The sequence below is a fragment of the Alosa pseudoharengus genome, unplaced genomic scaffold (assembly GCF_046254945.1).
Source record: "Alosa pseudoharengus isolate Yale_2024_CS ecotype anadromous, Long Island Sound unplaced genomic scaffold, YU_APseudo_1.1 YU_APseudo_1.1_scf_15, whole genome shotgun sequence".
NCBI lineage: Eukaryota > Metazoa > Chordata > Actinopteri > Clupeiformes > Clupeidae > Alosa > Alosa pseudoharengus.
In genome coordinates, this window is record NW_027468620.1 from 7,182,900 (window position 1) to 7,202,430 (window position 19,531).

Sequence of the window (19,531 nt, forward strand, 5' to 3'; positions counted from 1 at the left end):
AATATTTTTTACAGGACTGCAGATGAGAGAGGTTGCTGGGAGCCTTCAAGCAGGATCTGCAGTATTAAAGTTGTGAAATATATTATTCATATAAAAGTGAGTATTACCTTTATTGCATTTAAAGCAATGAAGAATGTAGCTTGACAAACATTCATTTTAAATGACAGAAAAAATCCGCTTTGCCTCTCAACGTTCTCATCATATTATAAAGTAAAAAGTGTAGTAATGGCCAAACAGACTGTTATAAACTTTTTAAAAACCTGCATAAATATATACATTGTGCTTCTGGGTTCATGTCCAGTTTCATTTTCAAATGGACACTAAACCCGGCGAAGCTGTGGTTAACACGCAGTGGGTCGTTTTTGCGTTTTTGAAGGTTTCACCTTGAAAGGCGACCTTTTTTTTTCGAAGCCAAATTCTTTCCACGGGTACTTTGAAACACATGATGGTAAATATTTGTACACCTGGCTGCCCCCACGAAGCACACTAGTGAGAATACAAAAAAGAAACACTGATGTCTTTTTTATTTTGTTTTGTTTTGTTTAGATTTTTTAATAGTTTTTTTCCCCTCTCCTCTTTTTTTTAAAATCTTATTGGCACATAATGTCCCTGCCATAGTCCTTAGATCCAGATATGTCTACCGGGGCCGCAAGGATAGTCCATTCAAGTGCAAAATACATCTCGTTCTCCTTTTTCTCACTTCCTGGGTTGTCGTGGTTTACGTCTCTCTCTCTCTCTGTCTCTCCTTGCCTTGCACGGGCGAGCCCACGGACCCCCCTTCTCGCCCCCTCTCCTTGGCGTCGTTCTACACTTCCGTTTGGAAGTCGCCCTCCTGGACGTCCAGTGGAAGGTTGACACACTTCTCCCACTCAGCCGCGGTCATCTCCAGAGTATCCTTGTGGTCGGGGTCTAGTACATTCATGGTGGCGTAGTTCTGGTATTCGCAGGTAGGGTTGTAGCTCTCCCACGGGTTCTTGTTTGGCATTGTTTTGTCCTGCGGATGAGCAGATGGACACAGGCACATGGCTCAGGTGAAAATTCAAACCTCTCTATCAGCTCTCACTGCTGACAACAACAACTGGGTGTAGGAAATGGCTTTTTTTTAAAACAATCTCTCCATCTGGTCTTACCAAATGTCAAATCCAGATGTCATATACCAAAAATAACACCAAAAATAATTAGCTAGAATTAGCTGGTCTCATGGTGAATCAGCTGCTCTAGAATTACCCTTTGTCTACCCTAACCAGAACTAAATTGTAGAACATTAAAGCAATTCAAAACCACAGTAGTTGCAAACCCCACTGAGCATATGCACTACCATATATATATATATATATGGTACGTTGTCATGGAAACAATTGCGTGTAAGCTAACAACACCGCATCGTCATTCATGTGTTATCTTATCACTGCCACTACTGTAGAATCTACGGCTTCAATCCTAACTTGTTGCTCATATTTCTGCATTGCCAATTTGTCTTCCTGAAAGAAAAAAAACAACAACAAAACAAAAAAACAGACATGTGTTGCACTATGCTCGTCTTCATTTGTGGACACTGTCTTGGTAGATAACAGACGAGACAGAGAGCAGCCCCATCGGTGCTTGCTGCTGATAGACTGTCTGTATCTGCGGCTCTCCTCATAAATCTGGGCCTCCGTTAGCGTTCCTCCAGCAAGTGTCCTTGTGGTAGTTACCAAGCAACAAGCGGGAAATGACATTCTGTGCCGGAGCTGATTGAAATGTGAGTGGGCGACGAGAGCATGCAGCCAAGAGGGCACAGTGGTTCTGACTGCATTTCCATGGAGAGAGAGTGTGAGTGTGTATGTGTGTGTGTGTGTGTGTGTGTGTTTGTGCCATGGGTGTGGGTTTGTGTGTTTGTATGCCATGAGTGTGTGTGTGTGTGTGTGTGTGTGTGTGTGTGTGTGTTTGTATGCCATGAGTGTTTGTAAGCGCTTTCAGATATAACCTCCGGAGTATATGCAGAGGTTTGTCAAACGGAGGTCCTACCCTTCGGATGATTCAGATATGATGCTAACCTGCAGACCATATACTGACCTTATACGGACGTATGTGTGAACGACATACACGCACATTACAGAATCTCCGTGTGGTTGTCGAGTGAGGGGTGGGGGCTTGTAGAGTTCACAAGATGCGAGACATGACGCAGAATATATGCGGCCGCTGTCTGTCACAGCTGCTTTTTGTTTACAAAGTGTAGCCTATGCATTATGTAGGCTAAAGAAGAGAAATCTATTGTGCGTAGGCTAATACTTGGAGTAGGCTAGTCACGTAAGTGTGCACTTGAAATTGACCTACAGTATTTGTATGTGTGCTTCGAATAAACACATTTATCTGTTTTCAACGTCATGTACCAGAATTACTTGGCTATAGAACCCCAAATCTGGTTTGTGTTGGAGAGAGAGAGCATGCACAAACTTTATGGTAGGCTACCAGCCAATTCAGCAGGCTAACTCAAGACTTCAAGGCCATCATACAACGTTTTTAAGCAACAAACAAAATACTAACATAACAGTGAAGTTGTTCGTTTTTTCATGGTTTATTTTTTCCAATAGCATCCTCTCCCCATGTGTCTATTGCATTAAGGAGCTTGGAACAAAGTTGGGTTTTCTTTGTTTTCATTTTCTCTAGGCATATATGCTCAACAAATATCTGCGAGCTCAGCAGGTCATAAGAAGGAAGGCTATCAATGAACAGAAAACCGTGTTGGCTAACAATTTATTAAATACTCCTGTTATTGTCGTCAACGACGTCGCTGTAGGCTACTGCCTTTTCAGCGCCTTCTGCTTATCTCGCACAGTCTTTTGAATTCGTTTGGCCTTGCCATGCAGTTGTAGGCTACAATGTGCCGTTCCCTTCATGTGTTCTATCAAAATGTTGTATGCCCTCATGGACAGTAGCTCCGTGATGTCTGCATCTTTCCAGGTCGGAGATTTTCTGGACGCCACTCCATCATAACACTGGCATTTAAGTCAGATCTAACCACATGGACGCACGAAAGAAACGTCACCAACACGCCCTCTCACTTTAACCGCATGTTCTACTCCTCGTTCAGACACAGCACATTTACATAATGTCCGGAGGAAATACTAGGGGGGGAGTAGTATAAACACCGGGTAAATTCGGACTTCCATATGACCGGTTATGTCGTTCAGATATACGGCCCCACCGTTTAACATTGGCAGAACCTCCGGTCTTACACGTATGTCTGAAAGCGCTTTATATGTGTCTGTCAATTCATGCCTACAACTGCTCCGTCATCAAAGTAATGCAGTCAACAGTTTATTAAAGCGACCATAAAGCATAGGACCCAGTGAGCAATGTGAATAGTTGTCAACGCTTTGAACAATCTGAAGCTGAACTCAACCTCAGTCTGTCGTGGTGGATAAACAAAGCAAAATGTGTCTACTGAGGATGCTGAGTGCAATAAAGCATGCTTTGATCGACTGCACACTTTGGGGTGCAGGGACTAAAGACATGCTCTCTCAGATATGGATCAGCGTGGTTATACAAGAGATCGTATATATTTGCCATGCATCCACCAAGCAATGGTTAGCTGGAGAATTAATTGAAGAAATTAAAATAGATCAAATCAACAGAAAACATGTCTCAAGGTAAATGGGTGCAGCGTTTGAATGACTGTGCTTTGAGGAGAATGAGTGATCTAAGTACTTCTGACTCTAGAAAACCTTCTTCCCCCTTCTTTCTCCACCTCAATCTTTTTTTTCCACTTCCTGCTGAAACTCTCTCCCTCTCTTTCCCTCTCTTGGACCCTTTTCTTCCCTCTCTCTCTCCTCCTCTTGGCCCTCTTCCTCCTCCGAGTGCTCAGAGCACATGCTGAACACAGGCTATTCTTCCACATGAATACGCTGGCAGGGTGGCTATTAAGGCCCTTCAATCACTCACTTCCTGCTGTCAGGGAGAGATGCAGTGGGGAGCGGAAGTCTAAATATGGGTCTAAGGTCTGGCCCCACTAATTGACCAGCAGATCCTACCAACACCCTACCCTTCTCAACCCACCCATCCACCCCAATGACTGTGGTATATACAGTCATTGATCCACCCGCACCAACCCCCCCCACCCCCCCCTACCCATCCACCACCCCAACCCCCTCCCCCCTTCTTCTTGCTCATTTCCTTTTACTCACCATGCTGCCCATATTTGGTATGTCTCGAAAACGGTCCAGGGTTTGAAATTTCTGATTCAGTTCCTGGAACAGCTCCATGTGTCTTTTCCTGGTGTGCATGACTTTCTGTAATAGCAAGGGTTTTCTGGTCTTAGAGAGGAGGCCAAGACTACAAATGCAACTTCCTCTTCATCCACCCCCCCTCCTCCTCCTTTAACCCCTCCCCCCACATCTACTTGTTCCAATGGCTTCGGATGGCAGCACGCCAATCAAGCCCCATACCCCCCACTCTCTCTGTCGCGCTAAAGTGCTAACATTAATTTTACACTTTGCTGAAACTCATCTCCCACATCTAATTTACTGGAGGAATCAGACTTCTGCTAATTAAAGCTGTCTTCAACATCTCCTAGTTGTGTTAAAAAAACAGATTGAAAGAGCAAAAGTGAAAAATAAAAACATTTTTTTTGCTCTTATTTTTTAACTAAGAAAGTGACTTTTCCAGAACTCCGCTGTGCCCTTGACAACTAAAAGCCTAGCGTTTGGAGATGGAGTCCATGGATGAAGGAGAGAATGAGGATGGGTTGCTAAGTGTTGCAGCTGACAGCATTGCTTTTACTCTAACAACACAGGGCCTCCATAAATCTCCCCCTGTGTCAACGCCACGTTAGTTCAATAAGCTTAAGTGCTACACAAAATAGTAGTAAATTAAAGGGCAAATCCAAGATGCAACAAATGGCCCTTCACCATCTAACAAACAAAAAGAAAGAGAGTCTGAATCATGGAGCTGTCCAACAGATGTTCCACTCACCTCAAAGTCCAGCTCCGAATAGCGCGACTTCCTTCTCTGTAGAGAGAGAGACATAAACAGCAGCAGATTAACGCAGTCACTTTGACTACATGCAGTCCACTTTCTCTTACAGAGCCCCCTTTTCAAGCAACCTATTGGGATGTTTCAGGGATCTGAATATGAGTTTCATCCAAGTATTTCACTGCAGCCATTAGGATTTGCATCTTCCTCATGAATATTAAAGGAGAATTTAGAGAAACGTGCTCAGAATCAGTGCTTTCCCACCTCTATGATCACTTATGTCCAAACTCTTTTTAAGAAGTCAAGGATAATTGGGGCTTAGAGATACAGAGCTTATAGCTACAGTATATGGCCAGTTTAGCCTAGTCCTGGACTAAAAGCTTTCTTTCAATTGAGATTTTTTAGAAGTTTTCTTTTAGGATAGGACTAGGCTTAATCCATGTACGGAGAGCTAGCACGTAGTGTTTGCGGTCTGCTGATGACGGTCAGCTCACCTCTAGAGAGCTCATGGATATGGTGGAGCCCGTCTCGCTTCTGGACAGGCCTCCGCTCTCCTCCATCTCGGCCAGGAAGTTCTTGACGGCGGTGCGCGGCTCAAAGGGCAGGTTCTGCATGTGCTCGGGCGGTGGCGGGAACTGCTGCTCGGGGCTCATGCCCACGTGCTCCATGCCCATGGGGCCCATGCCAAAGTCGGGCCCCACCTTGTAGTGCGGCATCATGCGCTCGTGCTGGCCCAGCGCCTCCATGGGGATGTTCATCTTGTTGCTCTCCTCCTTGATCAGAGTGGGCATGCTGCCGGCCGAGCCGGACGCCGCCGCCGCCGCTGCTGCAGCTGCAGCGGCCGCCGACGCCCTGGGCATGACGATGTAGTCGGTCTCCATGGCGCCCTGCGGTGAGTGGCTGCCCATCTCGTGGCTGGCCATGTCCTGCTCGCTGTGGCGCAGCGCGTCGTCTGTGCACAGGTAGACGGTGCGCCGCATGTCGCCCGTGCCGTCGCCCAGGTCGCCCAGTCCGCCCATGGACATGTGGAGCCCCGACGGCGGCTGGATGATCACCTTGGACATGATGTTGCCCGGCAGCGTGGAGTAGTTGAGGCCCTCCGGAGCCTTGCCGTCCTCCTCCTCGTCGTTGAGGGAGATGCGCGACAGCGTGCCGGTGATGGTGGCTGCGCGGCACGAGCCCATGTCCTTGTGGAGCGCTGCGGGAACAGAGAGGAGGAGAGAGAGAGAGAGAGAGATAGAGAGAGATAGAGATAGAGAGAGAGAGAGAGAGAGAGAGAGAGAGAACACAAGGTGGAGGAGTGGTGCGTTAGTTAAAGCTTGGGAACTGAACCAACAGCATCCTTGAGATGAGTCGTTTCAAGTTGGTGCTTTCTTTTCGTTTGGGGAGATTGCCCATTGATTCCTGGATCATGAATAACTGCATGTGTTACTGAGTCAAATGAGACGATCCAAAGAGGTTCCAAAAATTTCCCACAAGGTTTCACTCCTACCCTTGACTAAAATGCTAAGTATTCTTTTCAAATGATCAAGTGGAGTTATTGATACATTTCCCCACCTAATGTCTTTGGCCAGATGAAAGGCATGCAATCAATAATGAAACATTAGATTCCAATGCCTAACAGTACTGAAAGAGAAAAGTTAATGTGAAATTTGGATTGTGAGTCTATAAGGCATTGCAATGCCAACGGCTGTGATAAGTTCTAGACTGGGCTGAGTTGTGCTATTGTTGTTCTCTCGACACCTTGCAGAACCTCAGATAAAAGACAAAGAGACAAAACTTTTAACTGTCTGGTAAAAAAATGAAATGAAACAAAACTAAATGAAATATATGGCAACTTGCAGTAAGGGCTGCTTGTACTGTACTATTGAGTGGTTTGGGAGCCCATTTTAATCTTTGGCAACTAAACCTGAGGGGAATGACAACTGCTATTCAGAAAATAGTCTGCAAGGAGAGCGGAAGGTCAGCGGAAAAAAAACCCCTCTGATCCAATGCCTGTGTTTGTTGTTTGCTGTCCAAATAAGTGCCTTGTCCCTTGTGCAAACACAGCTGGACAAGCCAGCGAAGGGCAGCCGAGAAGATGTGGACATTCTGGGAATCCATTTAACAACAGGTTGGCCTTTGAGAGGAACTGACACGCCACGTAGAAACTTGCGTCACATGAGAAATAAAACAAAAGACGACAACAACAAGCGATGAACAATGAATAATACGCTCTGACCCAGAGACAGACATTAGTTCATTGTCAACGTGAAATGTGGACCAAATCACTTTTAGAACCCTTTTTTCGTGGTCTGTCAAAACCTTCATGTTAAGGTGATTCAATTCAGAGTCAATTACACAGTGCTAAATGTCAACTGTCACACACTAAAATGTAGATTTGGCATAATCCTGCCATTACATGGTAATAGACCAAACAAAATCCCCAGGATAACTTGAAGTCTGTTTTCGTAACAAGCATAAACTATAAATCTACACCAAGGGTCTGTGGTGTGCCTCTGGTCCATAGATGACCTTAGAGCGGCTCTGTGCACCCAGAAATGTTTTATTCATCCCGAGCTGCACAAGATTCTGACCTCCCCTACCCCAATCCTCCCTCTCCAGTCTGGCTCAGGCTGCGCTCTCTCTCTCTCTCTTGGCACTGGGGAGATGGCACCAAGTGGCAGTGGACTGAACTCAGCGGACAGAACTCTTTTGCCAATCGGGTCACAGTGGGCACCCCACCACCACCACCACTGACTCCTCCGACTGGCATAAGAACTGGGTGGATGCCTGCCTTCGCTCGGTGAACGCACCAGCATCTTCTAGAGCCGCTCACACGCAGGTCCATCTGTGGCCTTATAGGGAGGCACGTGTGGTCAGTCTATTTTAAGTGATGCCAGATTCTGATAGTTGCACAAGGTTATAAAGGACCCGTTCAAAACCCATTCACGTGGCTATCAGGGGCAGCATTGCTTGTCAACTATTGAAGATTTGCCAAGCGAGTGGACATTATAAATGTAACCTACAATGTCAGCACTGTGTGCTTACTTAATACAAGCATCGCAGTAATGTGCTTCTTATCGAATGGTTAAATAGCGTGTTGCATTTGAAGAGGTCCCTTCCTGGGAACAGCAAACGAAGTGGAATTATGGGAGGGTTTGTCAAGTCCCACCTGGCTCAGTGGAGATAACGAAGGCAATGATGACTGCCCATCTGTCATTTCAACCTCACTGCTCACAACACATGGCCCGCGCCGGGCACCGCTGACCCCCTGAGTGTCTCTCTACAAGCGGCTCTTCACGAGGGGACTCAGCGGAAAACTCAGACTAATGCACTCCGAACCTCCAAATGCTTCACCTACTATTCAGCCTAAGCTCCCCCTCAACACTGCACTAGGGTGACTCCAAAAGCAGGGCGGCAGCTCGAGTAGCTACAGATGCCGTTTGACTGGCATGGGGCTGATTCGTTTGACGGAGGGGGGCAAAGCGAAGCATGAATCAGTCGAGGGTGTTGTTAGTTTCAAAACATAATTAGTGCCAATGACTCAGTGCAATCCGGGACACTCGGGACAATTACGTTAGGAATCAAAAAAAAGAAAACGCAACTAAGAAGCTTTCCCCTTAACAAAGAGTCGACAAGCTCATTTCCTACTGGCTAAGTGCAGCTATGGTGAGAGGGGAAACAGAGTGGGGGTACAAAGACATAATGACTATTATCATGAGTACGGTAATTAATCCTTCCCAAGCAGAATAAAGTACATGGGGACATGTTACACATGTGGGGAAGAGCTAAAGCTTTGGAAGTATAAATGCATTTTGATATCATGACATTTTCTTCACAGGAAATTCGCCTACGAGTTGGCAGTTAAATGATAATTTGCCTTAATTGTTTTCATTAGAGAAACTACAAGTAGACTTTTTTAAAATAATAATCAAACTTACTAGCTTTCAGAATCTGAACCCACAGTTTAAAATGTCATATATTGTTTCCCTATAACACCTCATGAAAGCTCCTCTCCAGAAAAGCCTTGAGCTACATTCATACTAAATTCTGTTTTTTGATTAACACACAGGGCCTTATGGGCATTGTAGTTCTTCTGGGCAGCTTGGGATACTCTCTCCATGGTTGCAGCCTATTTTTGGACCGTGAGAGGCGAGGCAATTAGACACTCATTAATATGGTGCCATCTGTTTCTTACCTGATCGACAGGCGATGTCGACGTCTTTCTCAAAGTCGGTCTGTAAAGTAGAAACACAAAAACAAAACATGATTAATTATTAATAATAATTAACAGCCAGAGCACAATAGGCTCTGGAAACGTTAAGAAAAAGACAAACAAATCTGAAGAAGTCCAGCCATTTTCTATTTGCTTTCCCTTTTTCCCCTCTCCTTCTATTTCAGATAATTACTATTTGAAAACTAGGACATTTCTTTGTTTGCCATGCTGCCTGTCAACAATTTCCCCCTCCCATGCCTCGGAGGGTTTTCGTTCTGTAATTGTTTCAGTTGGTCTGCCTGCCTGCCTCACGTCCCCCCAGAGCCTGTCGGACCGCTCCAGCGTCCCCGAGCTTCCTTTCAACAACACGTCAACGAGGCCGGCTGCTAATGTGCCACCGCGCCACTAGAGCGACAGTCAGCCGGGCACACAATCAGGCTGCCAGGCAAACAGGCGGGATGGGTGAGGTGATTCGAGCGGGTGGGTGGGTGGGGGGGGACGTTGAGAGCACTTTCAAATCTCGGCAGCGAAAATCGCTCCTATCAAAGGGACATTAGGATGTGAATAGCAGATCACGGGCGATTATTCGCCACTGCCACTTTGTGATATCAAGCACTTTCCCCCATTGCATTTCCGGGGTTATAGTGTGTGTGTGGTGTGTGGTGTGTGTGTGTGTGTGGTGTGTGTGTGTGTGTGTGCTGCTGTTTTATTAGGCCCGAGGACGTGTGGGGAGAGATTGGCGGGAGGGAGGGCAGATTGCTGCTGCTGAAGATGAAATGAAACTATGTGAAATGTGATGACGCAGTTTCAGTCTCCCAACCCCTGCTCTCCAGATCTGTGCATCAGCCATAGAAAATCAGGGGGTAAATTGGTGTCGTCTATTACAAGGAAGAGTGATTATACACCATGTAATTAAAGTTCAGGCAAAGGCCTGGGCTGGAAAACAACTATTGCTAAAACAACAAAGCCCGAACCGAGGGGGGAAAAGAGGCATTGCACTAAATAAAAGCAATGATGAATTGCATTAGGGGATCATGTTAAATGGAGGTCAAAGGATTATGTGGAAAGAATTAAGAGTATCATTAATAATGGACTGTGCATTACGTTCACTTAAATTACTTCCACGCTTTACAGAAGATGATCTGGGATGCACCTCATAAACACCTCCATCATCTCTAATGGGATTTCTCCACTCTCCCTAGTTACAGCTCCGCGGAAAAATAAAAAGAAAGACTATTGCAGTATCCTTCTTTGCCTAATCAAATCCGCAGAGAAAAAAATACTCATGGCACTAGCTTGACACCCTTACCATAATCTGCGCATGGCCATTAGGGAAGGTTCCAGTGGCATCCGCGTTCATTGGGTCCTGGCAGTTCCGGAGTCGACATCTGAAGGCATCTTGGACCTGTGGGATTAAACAAAAAATAAAATGACAAAAAATGTCTCTCCATCTTAGATTCTCTTAGGATCATTAAAAATGAACTCACTTCAGCATGATCACAAGAGCATGATCACGATTAAACAGCGCAGTCCGTCTAACCTCTTACATCCCCGAGTCTCTCATGGATATCTGTCTGTGACCACTACCATCTTTTTTTTTTTTGGGGGGGGGATAATCAGTGAGCTGTCCTATTTTTCACCCTTTTCCTTCTGGATATCTAAGAGTAGCTTTAATAAAATCCTCAGATTAACCACATTTTCTGGAACACGCAAATGTAACACTTTAATCCTTCCCCAAACAATGTACTGTACCTTAACACCTGTCAGGCTGCATTATACATTTTATGTGTATCTCTGTGTGTGTGTGTGTGTGTGTGTGTGTGTGTGTGTGTGTGTGTGTGTGTGTGTGTGTGTGTGTGTGTGTGTGTGTGTGTGTGTTTCTGTATGTGAGTGTGGGGAAAGGTGGGGGTGAGGTGGGGGGATGAGAGATAGACTAAAGAGCATTTGTCAACAAACACCAAATCAAACAGGACCGGGTGAAACACTAGGGATTAATTCAGGGATTTAAGTACTTCCAGCTTGTCTCGCTAGCCGGACTACCCCGGGGGGCCGTGGCCAAACCCAGCGGGGGTAAGTGCGGAAGTCGGGCAGGATAAGAGGGATTAGCCGAGAGACGGAGAGGGAGCGATGTTAACGTGTAAATACGGGCCAGCCGGTGAGCCGTGACCCCCACTGGCCAGCCAGGCTCAAACCCCCCCCCCCGGTGACCCCGATGGGCACGGATCATGATAGGTCTGGTCTGGGCCAGTGTCGCACCTCTCTCCTCAGGATGCAGTGGACCATCACGATGACGAAGCCCTGCAGGGAGTCGAAGACGGCGAACAGGATCTGAAAGAGAATGGAGCGCTTGTCCGTCATGGCAAGCACGGCCGACATCCAGGTCAGAGCCAACAGGGGCAGGACCACACAGGAGCTCCATAGAGACGCCCTGGGGAAGAGGAGGAGGAGGAGGATGAAGAGGAGGAGGAGGTGGTCGGAGAGGCAGACAGAGAGAGAAACCAATAATGTAAACAACAAATAGGAGCAAATAACTGTAAAAGAGGGCACTTTTATTGACAGCAAATGAATACTGAAGACGCAACCAGATGCAAAGTGTGTAGTCAAAGTGACCGTGACGACAACAACAACAACAACAAAAAAAACAACAACAACAACTTGCATTACTATAGCGCTTCATAGGCACTCAAAGTGACTAAAAACACTGCCTACACACTTCTCTGAAGGCCACATTCTGCAAGGTCAATCTACACATGCAGTGACCTAGTCAAGTAGTATCTGCCTTTTTTTTTAGGTCTGGCACGTCGTCTATTCCTGTTTTCATCTATTTTTAGCCCGTCGTCAACAAAGAATGTGAAACTCAGGCGCCTACCAACTGTTCCTTTCACACCTTTTGTAATCTCGCCGTCTCTCTGGGTGGGAAACACACAAACACACACACACACACACACACACACACACACACACACACACACACACACACACACACACGACAGCTTTCGCAACATAATCTTATTGATTCCCCAAGACATGGCCCGAGCACTTACATGGCGTTGCTGGCCGTGGTTGCTGATAAAGCGGTTGTGGAGACGACCCCACACTTGGCACATTTGAGAGTTAATCCTGTATGAGGCTCGCTCATCTGCCTGCGAAGCAACAAGCACAACAGGAACGCTTGTAAGAAAGACAGGGGGAAAAAATCACAACTACATCAAATTGAAAAGACATTCTGTTTTTTGGGGTGTGTGAGTAGGGGGGTTGAGTGGAGGGGGAGTGGGGGGAGAAAATCTGTCAGCCAGCTCGAGGGCTGTGCATCAGATTATGCATATTAGCAGACAGTCTCAATGAGGGGCCGTTAAGTACTTTCAGCCTGTTCTGATTCTGCCAAAAGAAAGATGCGGCATCTCTCCCAGGGAAGCGTGACCTCTTTCTTTTCTCTCCTTTCTTTTATTAATTCTCTCCACATGTTCAGAAGAACTGGGCCTCTTCATCTAGTGCCTTTGAAGACAAGCTAGATTTGTGTGATCCTGTGTGTTTACGCACACCGGTGTTTGTTTTGTTGATATCTCTGTGTGTGTGTGTGTGTGTGTACACTTTGTCTTTATGTGAGTGGCTGTGTGTGCGTAGCATAAGTGTGTATGTGTGGGTGAGTAACTGAGTGACCGAGCGCGGAGGTTGTGTGGAGGTTTGGCGGGGTGACTGGGCAGCAGATGCTGTGGGTGGCACATTTGTCTGACACGGCGCCCTCAGCATCTACACTAGGCTCTTACCCGGCTCTGTGCTTCAGCTTCTTGTCCAGGATTCCATCTCTGGACACCAGTTTGTTGAACACTAGGATGCCGATCACCATGTTGACCTGTTGAGGCAGCCACAGACACACTCTCCATTAGACAAACAAACAAACAGACAGACAAACAAACAAACAAACAAACGAGGAAAGCCGACACTCCTCTCCTCTTTCACTCAACAATGAAGGTCAAGTCCCCTCGGGCCCCAGTCTCGTTCTATCCCCACTATACTACTGTGACCTCCCCGTTTTCCAGGCTGGCTTATGTGTGTGACATTTAATTTCAAACACATCACACTTATTTTATGAGGACAAACCAGCACAAACAGCCTTTTATTTTGAACAACGCTGCACTGCAGTGAAAGTCGAACCCTTGTGTCAGATTAACCCACTAACCAACATCCTTTCCCTCCTACCATCCATGATGATACTGGTTACTGGAAGAACAGTCAGGCTTTAGGGTATCTGACTATTTCACTTTAGCGCTGAAGGTTATACTGGTCCTTCAAATAAAACAAAATTGATTTTGAGAAGTAGATTTCTCTTTTCTTGTACCTGTATACAAAGGAATACTACACTCAGTATATGAAATGTTATTATGTTAGCAGATTAGAGGTCCTTCAGAAGGCAAAACTTGTCAGTTACATCTACCGCTATGACAACGGCTGTGTCAGCAAAGCACTGGCGTCACACGCGCCAAACTACACATTTACAACACCCCTGTCTGCTTTATGGTGTGTCTATCCCATTGCACCGGGGGATCGTCAACTAAATAATTTAGTCCTATAACAGCAGAAAAGACGTGAAGGCCGGTGAGGACAGACGTTACTGACCAGAACCACGGCAGCCGCTGGTCCGACAAACGCGTAGAGGAGTCCTCCTTCCAGTGAAAGCCAACAGCTGTGGGAAAAATCAAGAAAAAGGGAAAATAAAAGTCAGATATCAGCAGAGGCTCCATAAAAATTAACACAGAGCATTAAGTTAATGGTGCACGGCTGCATACAGTTGTATTATCTCCCAGTGTCAGGGGAAAGCAGCCATATGTTGTGGTTTCAGATGAGCGCTTTCTATAGAGATGAGGGTAGGGAAAAGGAAAAAAAATAGCAGAGGAGAACTTAAAACATTGTTTATTCTCTAGAAAGCCTTCAGGGACACAACTCAGGAGAAAATTGGGCCCCAGAAAAGCATCACGCAGGCCCTTCAGGGATTATTTAGAGCTGATGTTGTTTGGGAGAGTTTGTTGTGCAGAGTCCGCCATTTGTTTCGCTAAATATTTCACATCCAAGGACAGTGGGGAGGACTGAGGGAAGTGCTCTTACTATTGAGGTGTCCCATAGCCTTTGGCCTTCGTGAAACCCATGGAGATGGCCACTACCAAAGCTGGGAGTCCTGTTGAGAGAAAGGCAGCAATTAGACAATTAGCATGCTGCTATTTATACGCCATTACACAAGTTGACAAATACATAAATACATAACACTAGTCTGGGAGCCAGACGAATCTGAGAGCTCATTTCATCTCATTTGCTCTGGCATATCTGTCTGGCTCCCCTCCTATTCAAACATATTTTTCGCCCAGCGGAAATCTGTCTGGCCAATCACAAGCGTTTATCTGATATGGGGCAGACTTGATATGATGATGACAGAAAAACACCACTGAGGTTCTTTTGTACACAACCAATGGCTTCCACAGGTCGTGTCAGACTCGTGTCGTGTAGACTTAAACAATCTCAGTGTATTTTGTTTAAAAAAAACAATTGCCTTTAAACCCTTCATTGACAACAAAGATGTGCTTGCTTTACTTCCATCAGGATCCTGTAAGTCTAATGTGCAAGCTTAGCTTTCTAATGAATGAATTGATAGGGCCCAGACCAATATCTCAGTTGAGCATTGGTCTGCCTTGAGCCTTGCTTACTGTACATAACACAGTAGTAAAAATAAACTCTGGACTTCAGCTCTCTGTGTGGATGTGTGCAAAGCCGTTGTGTTTGTCCCGTTCATTGCACACTGGCCTTAATCTCTAAGAGTCCAAGGAGCAGTCCATGGACTCTCCTCCCTGTAATTTTCAGCCTGATTTCCCTTTTACCATCTCTATTGGTTTATCTACAGCTCTGATATCTATAGCCCTCCATCCCCCATGCCCTCTGGTGTAGAAGACCCCTGTGTGCTTGTGTTGGCGCGAGAGACACAAAAGTACAATAGTCTTAATCGTTGCTGATTGCCGAAACAAGCCCAACACAGCCCGGCAGGCAACGTCCTGCCAAAAACAAGACAATAAAAACATACTAATAACAATAAGAGCATGGTGGGCCGACTCTAAACAAGACAATAAAAACATACTAATAACAATAAGAGCATGGTGGGCCGACTCTTGGCAACATGGGCTCTCCTCAGAGCCTTCTCCGCCTCCTCTCTTCTGCTCTCACTGCGGCACATGGGCTGCTACCTCCTGGACTCCTTGTCCACCTCCTCTCTTCTTCTATTCTCTCACTGCGGCACATGGGCTGCTCCTCCACTGCTGGACTCCCCAGCATGCACACACTGGCCACCCGTTATGAAAGCTTCTCATTCCACCCTCGAGTCTCTCTCTCTCTCTCTCTCTCTCTCTCTCTCTCTCTCCCTCTCTTTCTCTGCCGTTATGCTCGGAATATTAACACCTCCTTGGCAAGATGCAGCTGGAGGGATTTATTGATGCGGTCGGCTCACCGGGAAGCCCAGTGGTCATCCTCCAGGCTCGCCCCCTCCCCCCCCCCTTCTCTATGGCAACCTCGCCTCCATCTCCTCCTGCCTCTATCCCACTCCCTCTTCCCCTTGCGGGCGGCGCTGTGGAGGAAAAGGCCATGTTAATGTGGCCAGCTCTCGGCATAAATCAGCACAGAGTCTGAGGTAGCGCATTGCAGGGCACACGCTAGCAGTGGAGCATTTCACAGAAAGGTCACTTTTAATATCCGCACAGGTGAGCAGAGACAAATAAGACCCGGAGGAGAGGCGAGGACTGGTGATATCATTTGGAAAGAGGGAGGAAATACGTCCAAAATGTATTTATGGACCTGTAAATGTTTCTGTCCTGTGCATATGAGTGAGACTGGACGGTGTGAGGTCTGCGGCTGTTTAGCATTGTGGATGATGTTGGGACCAGCAAAAATCACTCCCTCAGCTCAGCATTACACGGATGCTGGTTAGCCGAGCTGATTGATCTATTGTGAATACCTGTGCATGACAAATCCTGTCCAAGTGGGGAAATTGGGCATTGTTCACAAACAATTGTTTATCCCCCACATTGATTTGGGATTTGAAGAAAAGCATGATTAATATTATTTAGAAAGTGTTTGGCAGTTAGGCCCAAAAGCAGTCTTTTCCTGCTCTGCTCAGTGCATGGGGCAGGATGCAGTAGGCTAGACTGGAGGACATGCCCGACGATGACGCTGTCTTCTGCACCCGCACCAATAGCCTGCTTAGCAACGGTTGTCATGTGTCAAAGAGAAGATTAGGCAACAAGTTAATTTCTCCCTTTCTCTCCTTGTTCTTATCTTCCTTCTCCTCCAGCAGATTTCTGGGATTTTAGTGCATAATTATGAAATACGTTCAATTATGCTAAGTGCAAATAAAATAATGATTGCAATTCAATGACTTACAAATGACCTTACACTTTAATTACATATTTGAATGAATTATAGCTGCATTAAAACCATTCAACTGGTTATAGCAGGTATGAACAGCTAATGTCACATCGAGCAGTTAGATAAGTGAAATAGGCAATAATTTTTATTCAGTACGCTTTGTCTCTTGTATTTTTTCTTTTTTTCCCCCAGCCTGCAGCAGAGCAGAGTCATGACGGAGACTGAGCCTTGTTTGTTGCTAGGTAACTAGAAGAATGAATGTTAGCACTTTTCCAATCAATTTGATTTTTTTTTTTGAGGGGCTGCAAGTCCGCAAGATTGAGAGAGAAAGAGAGGATAGAGAAAGAGAGCGGGAAAGAGAGAGAGAGAGAGACGTTCTGAAGTGCCCATAAGTAATAGCCCCTCAGATTTGGGTGCAGACGGATGAATCCAATGAAAAGGGCAGAACATGTTGACCTACTAAGCCTATGGAGACAGCTGTAGTAAAAGGCCCTTTTGCTTTTCCCCCCTCCCTATATCTTCCCGTCAATCTGGACCATAATGCAGACCCAAGCGCAACATACTCGGTTTCCCACTGACGCAGGCAGTTCCACTCCAGACAGAGCCGTGACTGGTGCTGTTGGACAATCAATACTGGTTCATTACGCTCGTTTAGCCCAATGCTGTTCAACATGCAGATGAAAGTAGAGTGGTTTTACGGTGAGACAGCCCTAAAGCTGCTTGCATAATCAAAGAGCATGTCATTAATGTCAACAAAACCTCTTTGTCGAAATCTAATAAACGTCAAGATGGCTTCATTTTTTTTTCTTCTCAAAGTCCAAATGCAGCGCCAGTCCACACTCTTGTGACCCTCCAAGACCTCTATGACTGAAGTGGTTGTGTCATTACGTGCGGCTAATATCTAATTCTGCCTACGTGGCTGCCTTCGGTTTGACAAAGAACCATGTTTGTGCGTGCCATGCCAATATACCCATTATAGACACTAATAATGATTTCCGCTCCACCACCAGAATTCAGTAATATGGTGCCAGAGGTGAATTAGCGACCATTGAAAATTGAGCCTTGGCTCTATCATTCGGCCAAAAGGCATCTATTTTGCCTTTTGGCCGAATGATGGATTGAGAGACCTGATTCAGCAGCCAAATAGCAGGATATTTTACCACTCAAATAAGTGTTTCGGTGATGTTTTACAGCCATAGCAAAGCAAACGCACAGATCCCCTAGTTGAGACTGAGTAAGACTCAGAGAATGGAGAGCCAACAACAACAACAACAACAGGATAATAACAAAATAACCAGCACGTACCCCATCCCAGACAGAGGAAGCGTTTGCGGATGAGTCTGGTCCGCACCTTCCCCGTGACAGCCATGTAGGACTGCCACGCCTCCGTCAGGACCCAGCAGAAGGACGCCAGGAAGAAGAAGTGCAGAAAGGCTGTCGTCATCGTGCAGACACCCTGTTGGGGGGCAGAGAGAACGGGCATTAAAAACTGGGCTTTGCTCGCCGGACACTAACCCTGAAACACACTGACTGAAGGGAACAATATTAGTCTCTGAAAAATGCTAATGGAAAATTCTGGTGATTAAAGTATTGGAAGCTGAAGGTCCATGCCAAAGAACAGCCCACTAATCACAGGCTTTTGTTTTCCTGAGAGACACGCAGTGTCTGGTGTCCCCTCAGCTAGTTTCTGAGTTTCTGACCATAACAACACAACCAGATAGCAGCACAGATAAGACAAATCTGGCCTCAGCATTATAAACGCTTAGCTATCATGCTAACGCTACATCTCCGAGACACTCGACTTCACTTGGAGGAGCCGTTTCTTTGGGCAAAAAGCTACAGGCCGCCTCGGCTACTTTGCTTTGCTTTTGCGCCAGCTTTCATCTGTATGCAAGGCAGTGCTGCCAGCCACGTGAACCAAGGTCATGCTTCTTCGACTGGCTGGGTGTGGGTGGAGAAGACGGGGGTGGGGTGGGGGGCGGAGGCGGTGAGAGGGAGGGAGGGAGGGACAGAATTACCAAAGATTCACAGTCCCCAGAGCAATGACGAGACTGCCATGACAAAGAAATGTCAAAAAAAAAAAAAAAAAAAAAAGAAAAAACAAAACCACCCCGGCCGAACTGGCAGTGGATCCTTCCGGTGCATCCTAGCTGGTTTACATTTCAAAAAGAGCCTTAACCTTGTCTTCACGCTAACCAGTGATCAGCCAATTACATGCTGCAGAGGTGGTGAGGAGCCGTTTTGAGCCATGTTAAATGACAAACACAGACAGCCTCAAAAAACATTTACAGGGTTTTATGTCTGCACTGAACAATAAAAAGTAATATAATTTTTGAAAATTATAACTAATCTCAACAAGGCCTACATTTTGCAGGTGATATACATTATGCAGATCTGCAATACACTGTACAAAAAGCTCAATTTTTTCCACTATGTAATCATGGTACATTTTAAAGCAACTCTAAGCACCAAATGAATTAAAAGATATGGACGTAGGGAGGAGACGCATGCAATCTGTCCTTTTCCTGTTTGCTTGTTTGTTGGTTTGTTTGTGTTTATTGCACCTGAACTTCTGATAACATCACTTGCATTACAGATTCCATTATAAAGATAGCCGCGGCTTTCCTGTGATGGACTGTGATGCACCTGTAATAAGTCTAAATGCATTTGGAAATGTACAAAAACACCACAACAGCAAATGAAAGCGTGTGTGCAAGAGCTTGTTTATGGGGATGAGGGAAAAGGGAGGGGGGGTTGGGTAAGTACATTTAAATTAGCTGTTTACCAAAATAACGCAATACTCTCTTATTCAAAGTAATTCAAATGAGATTGCTGTCAGATGGGTTTCTGTACGATCATCTGTACACAGCCTGTGAGCTGGGGTTTTTTGTATGTCCTGCGTTGCATAACCTATCTGTTATATAAAGCTTATGTCTCACAGTAACACATTTCATCTCTCTGGTGATGGACCCAATTCTC

General features: G+C 45.8%; 1 protein-coding gene across 1 annotated transcript in view; it reads right to left on the bottom strand.

The window, feature by feature from the left end:
* Window positions 1-797: 797 nt before the first annotated feature.
* The window catches only part of adgrb3 (adhesion G protein-coupled receptor B3), a 147,198-nt gene continuing 128,464 nt past the window's right edge, over window positions 798-19,531 (bottom strand). The window contains exons 19-30 of the mRNA XM_076286523.1: window positions 17,858-18,008; window positions 14,255-14,324; window positions 13,769-13,835; window positions 12,919-13,004; window positions 12,196-12,294; window positions 11,408-11,579; window positions 10,461-10,556; window positions 9,134-9,173; window positions 5,448-6,151; window positions 4,954-4,989; window positions 4,167-4,271; window positions 798-994 (exon numbers count right to left, since the gene is read on the bottom strand). Coding sequence (XP_076142638.1) covers window positions 806-994; window positions 4,167-4,271; window positions 4,954-4,989; window positions 5,448-6,151; window positions 9,134-9,173; window positions 10,461-10,556; window positions 11,408-11,579; window positions 12,196-12,294; window positions 12,919-13,004; window positions 13,769-13,835; window positions 14,255-14,324; window positions 17,858-18,008 — 1,815 coding nt within the window. The 3' untranslated portion in view covers window positions 798-805. The remainder of the gene's footprint in view (window positions 995-4,166; window positions 4,272-4,953; window positions 4,990-5,447; window positions 6,152-9,133; window positions 9,174-10,460; window positions 10,557-11,407; window positions 11,580-12,195; window positions 12,295-12,918; window positions 13,005-13,768; window positions 13,836-14,254; window positions 14,325-17,857; window positions 18,009-19,531) is intronic.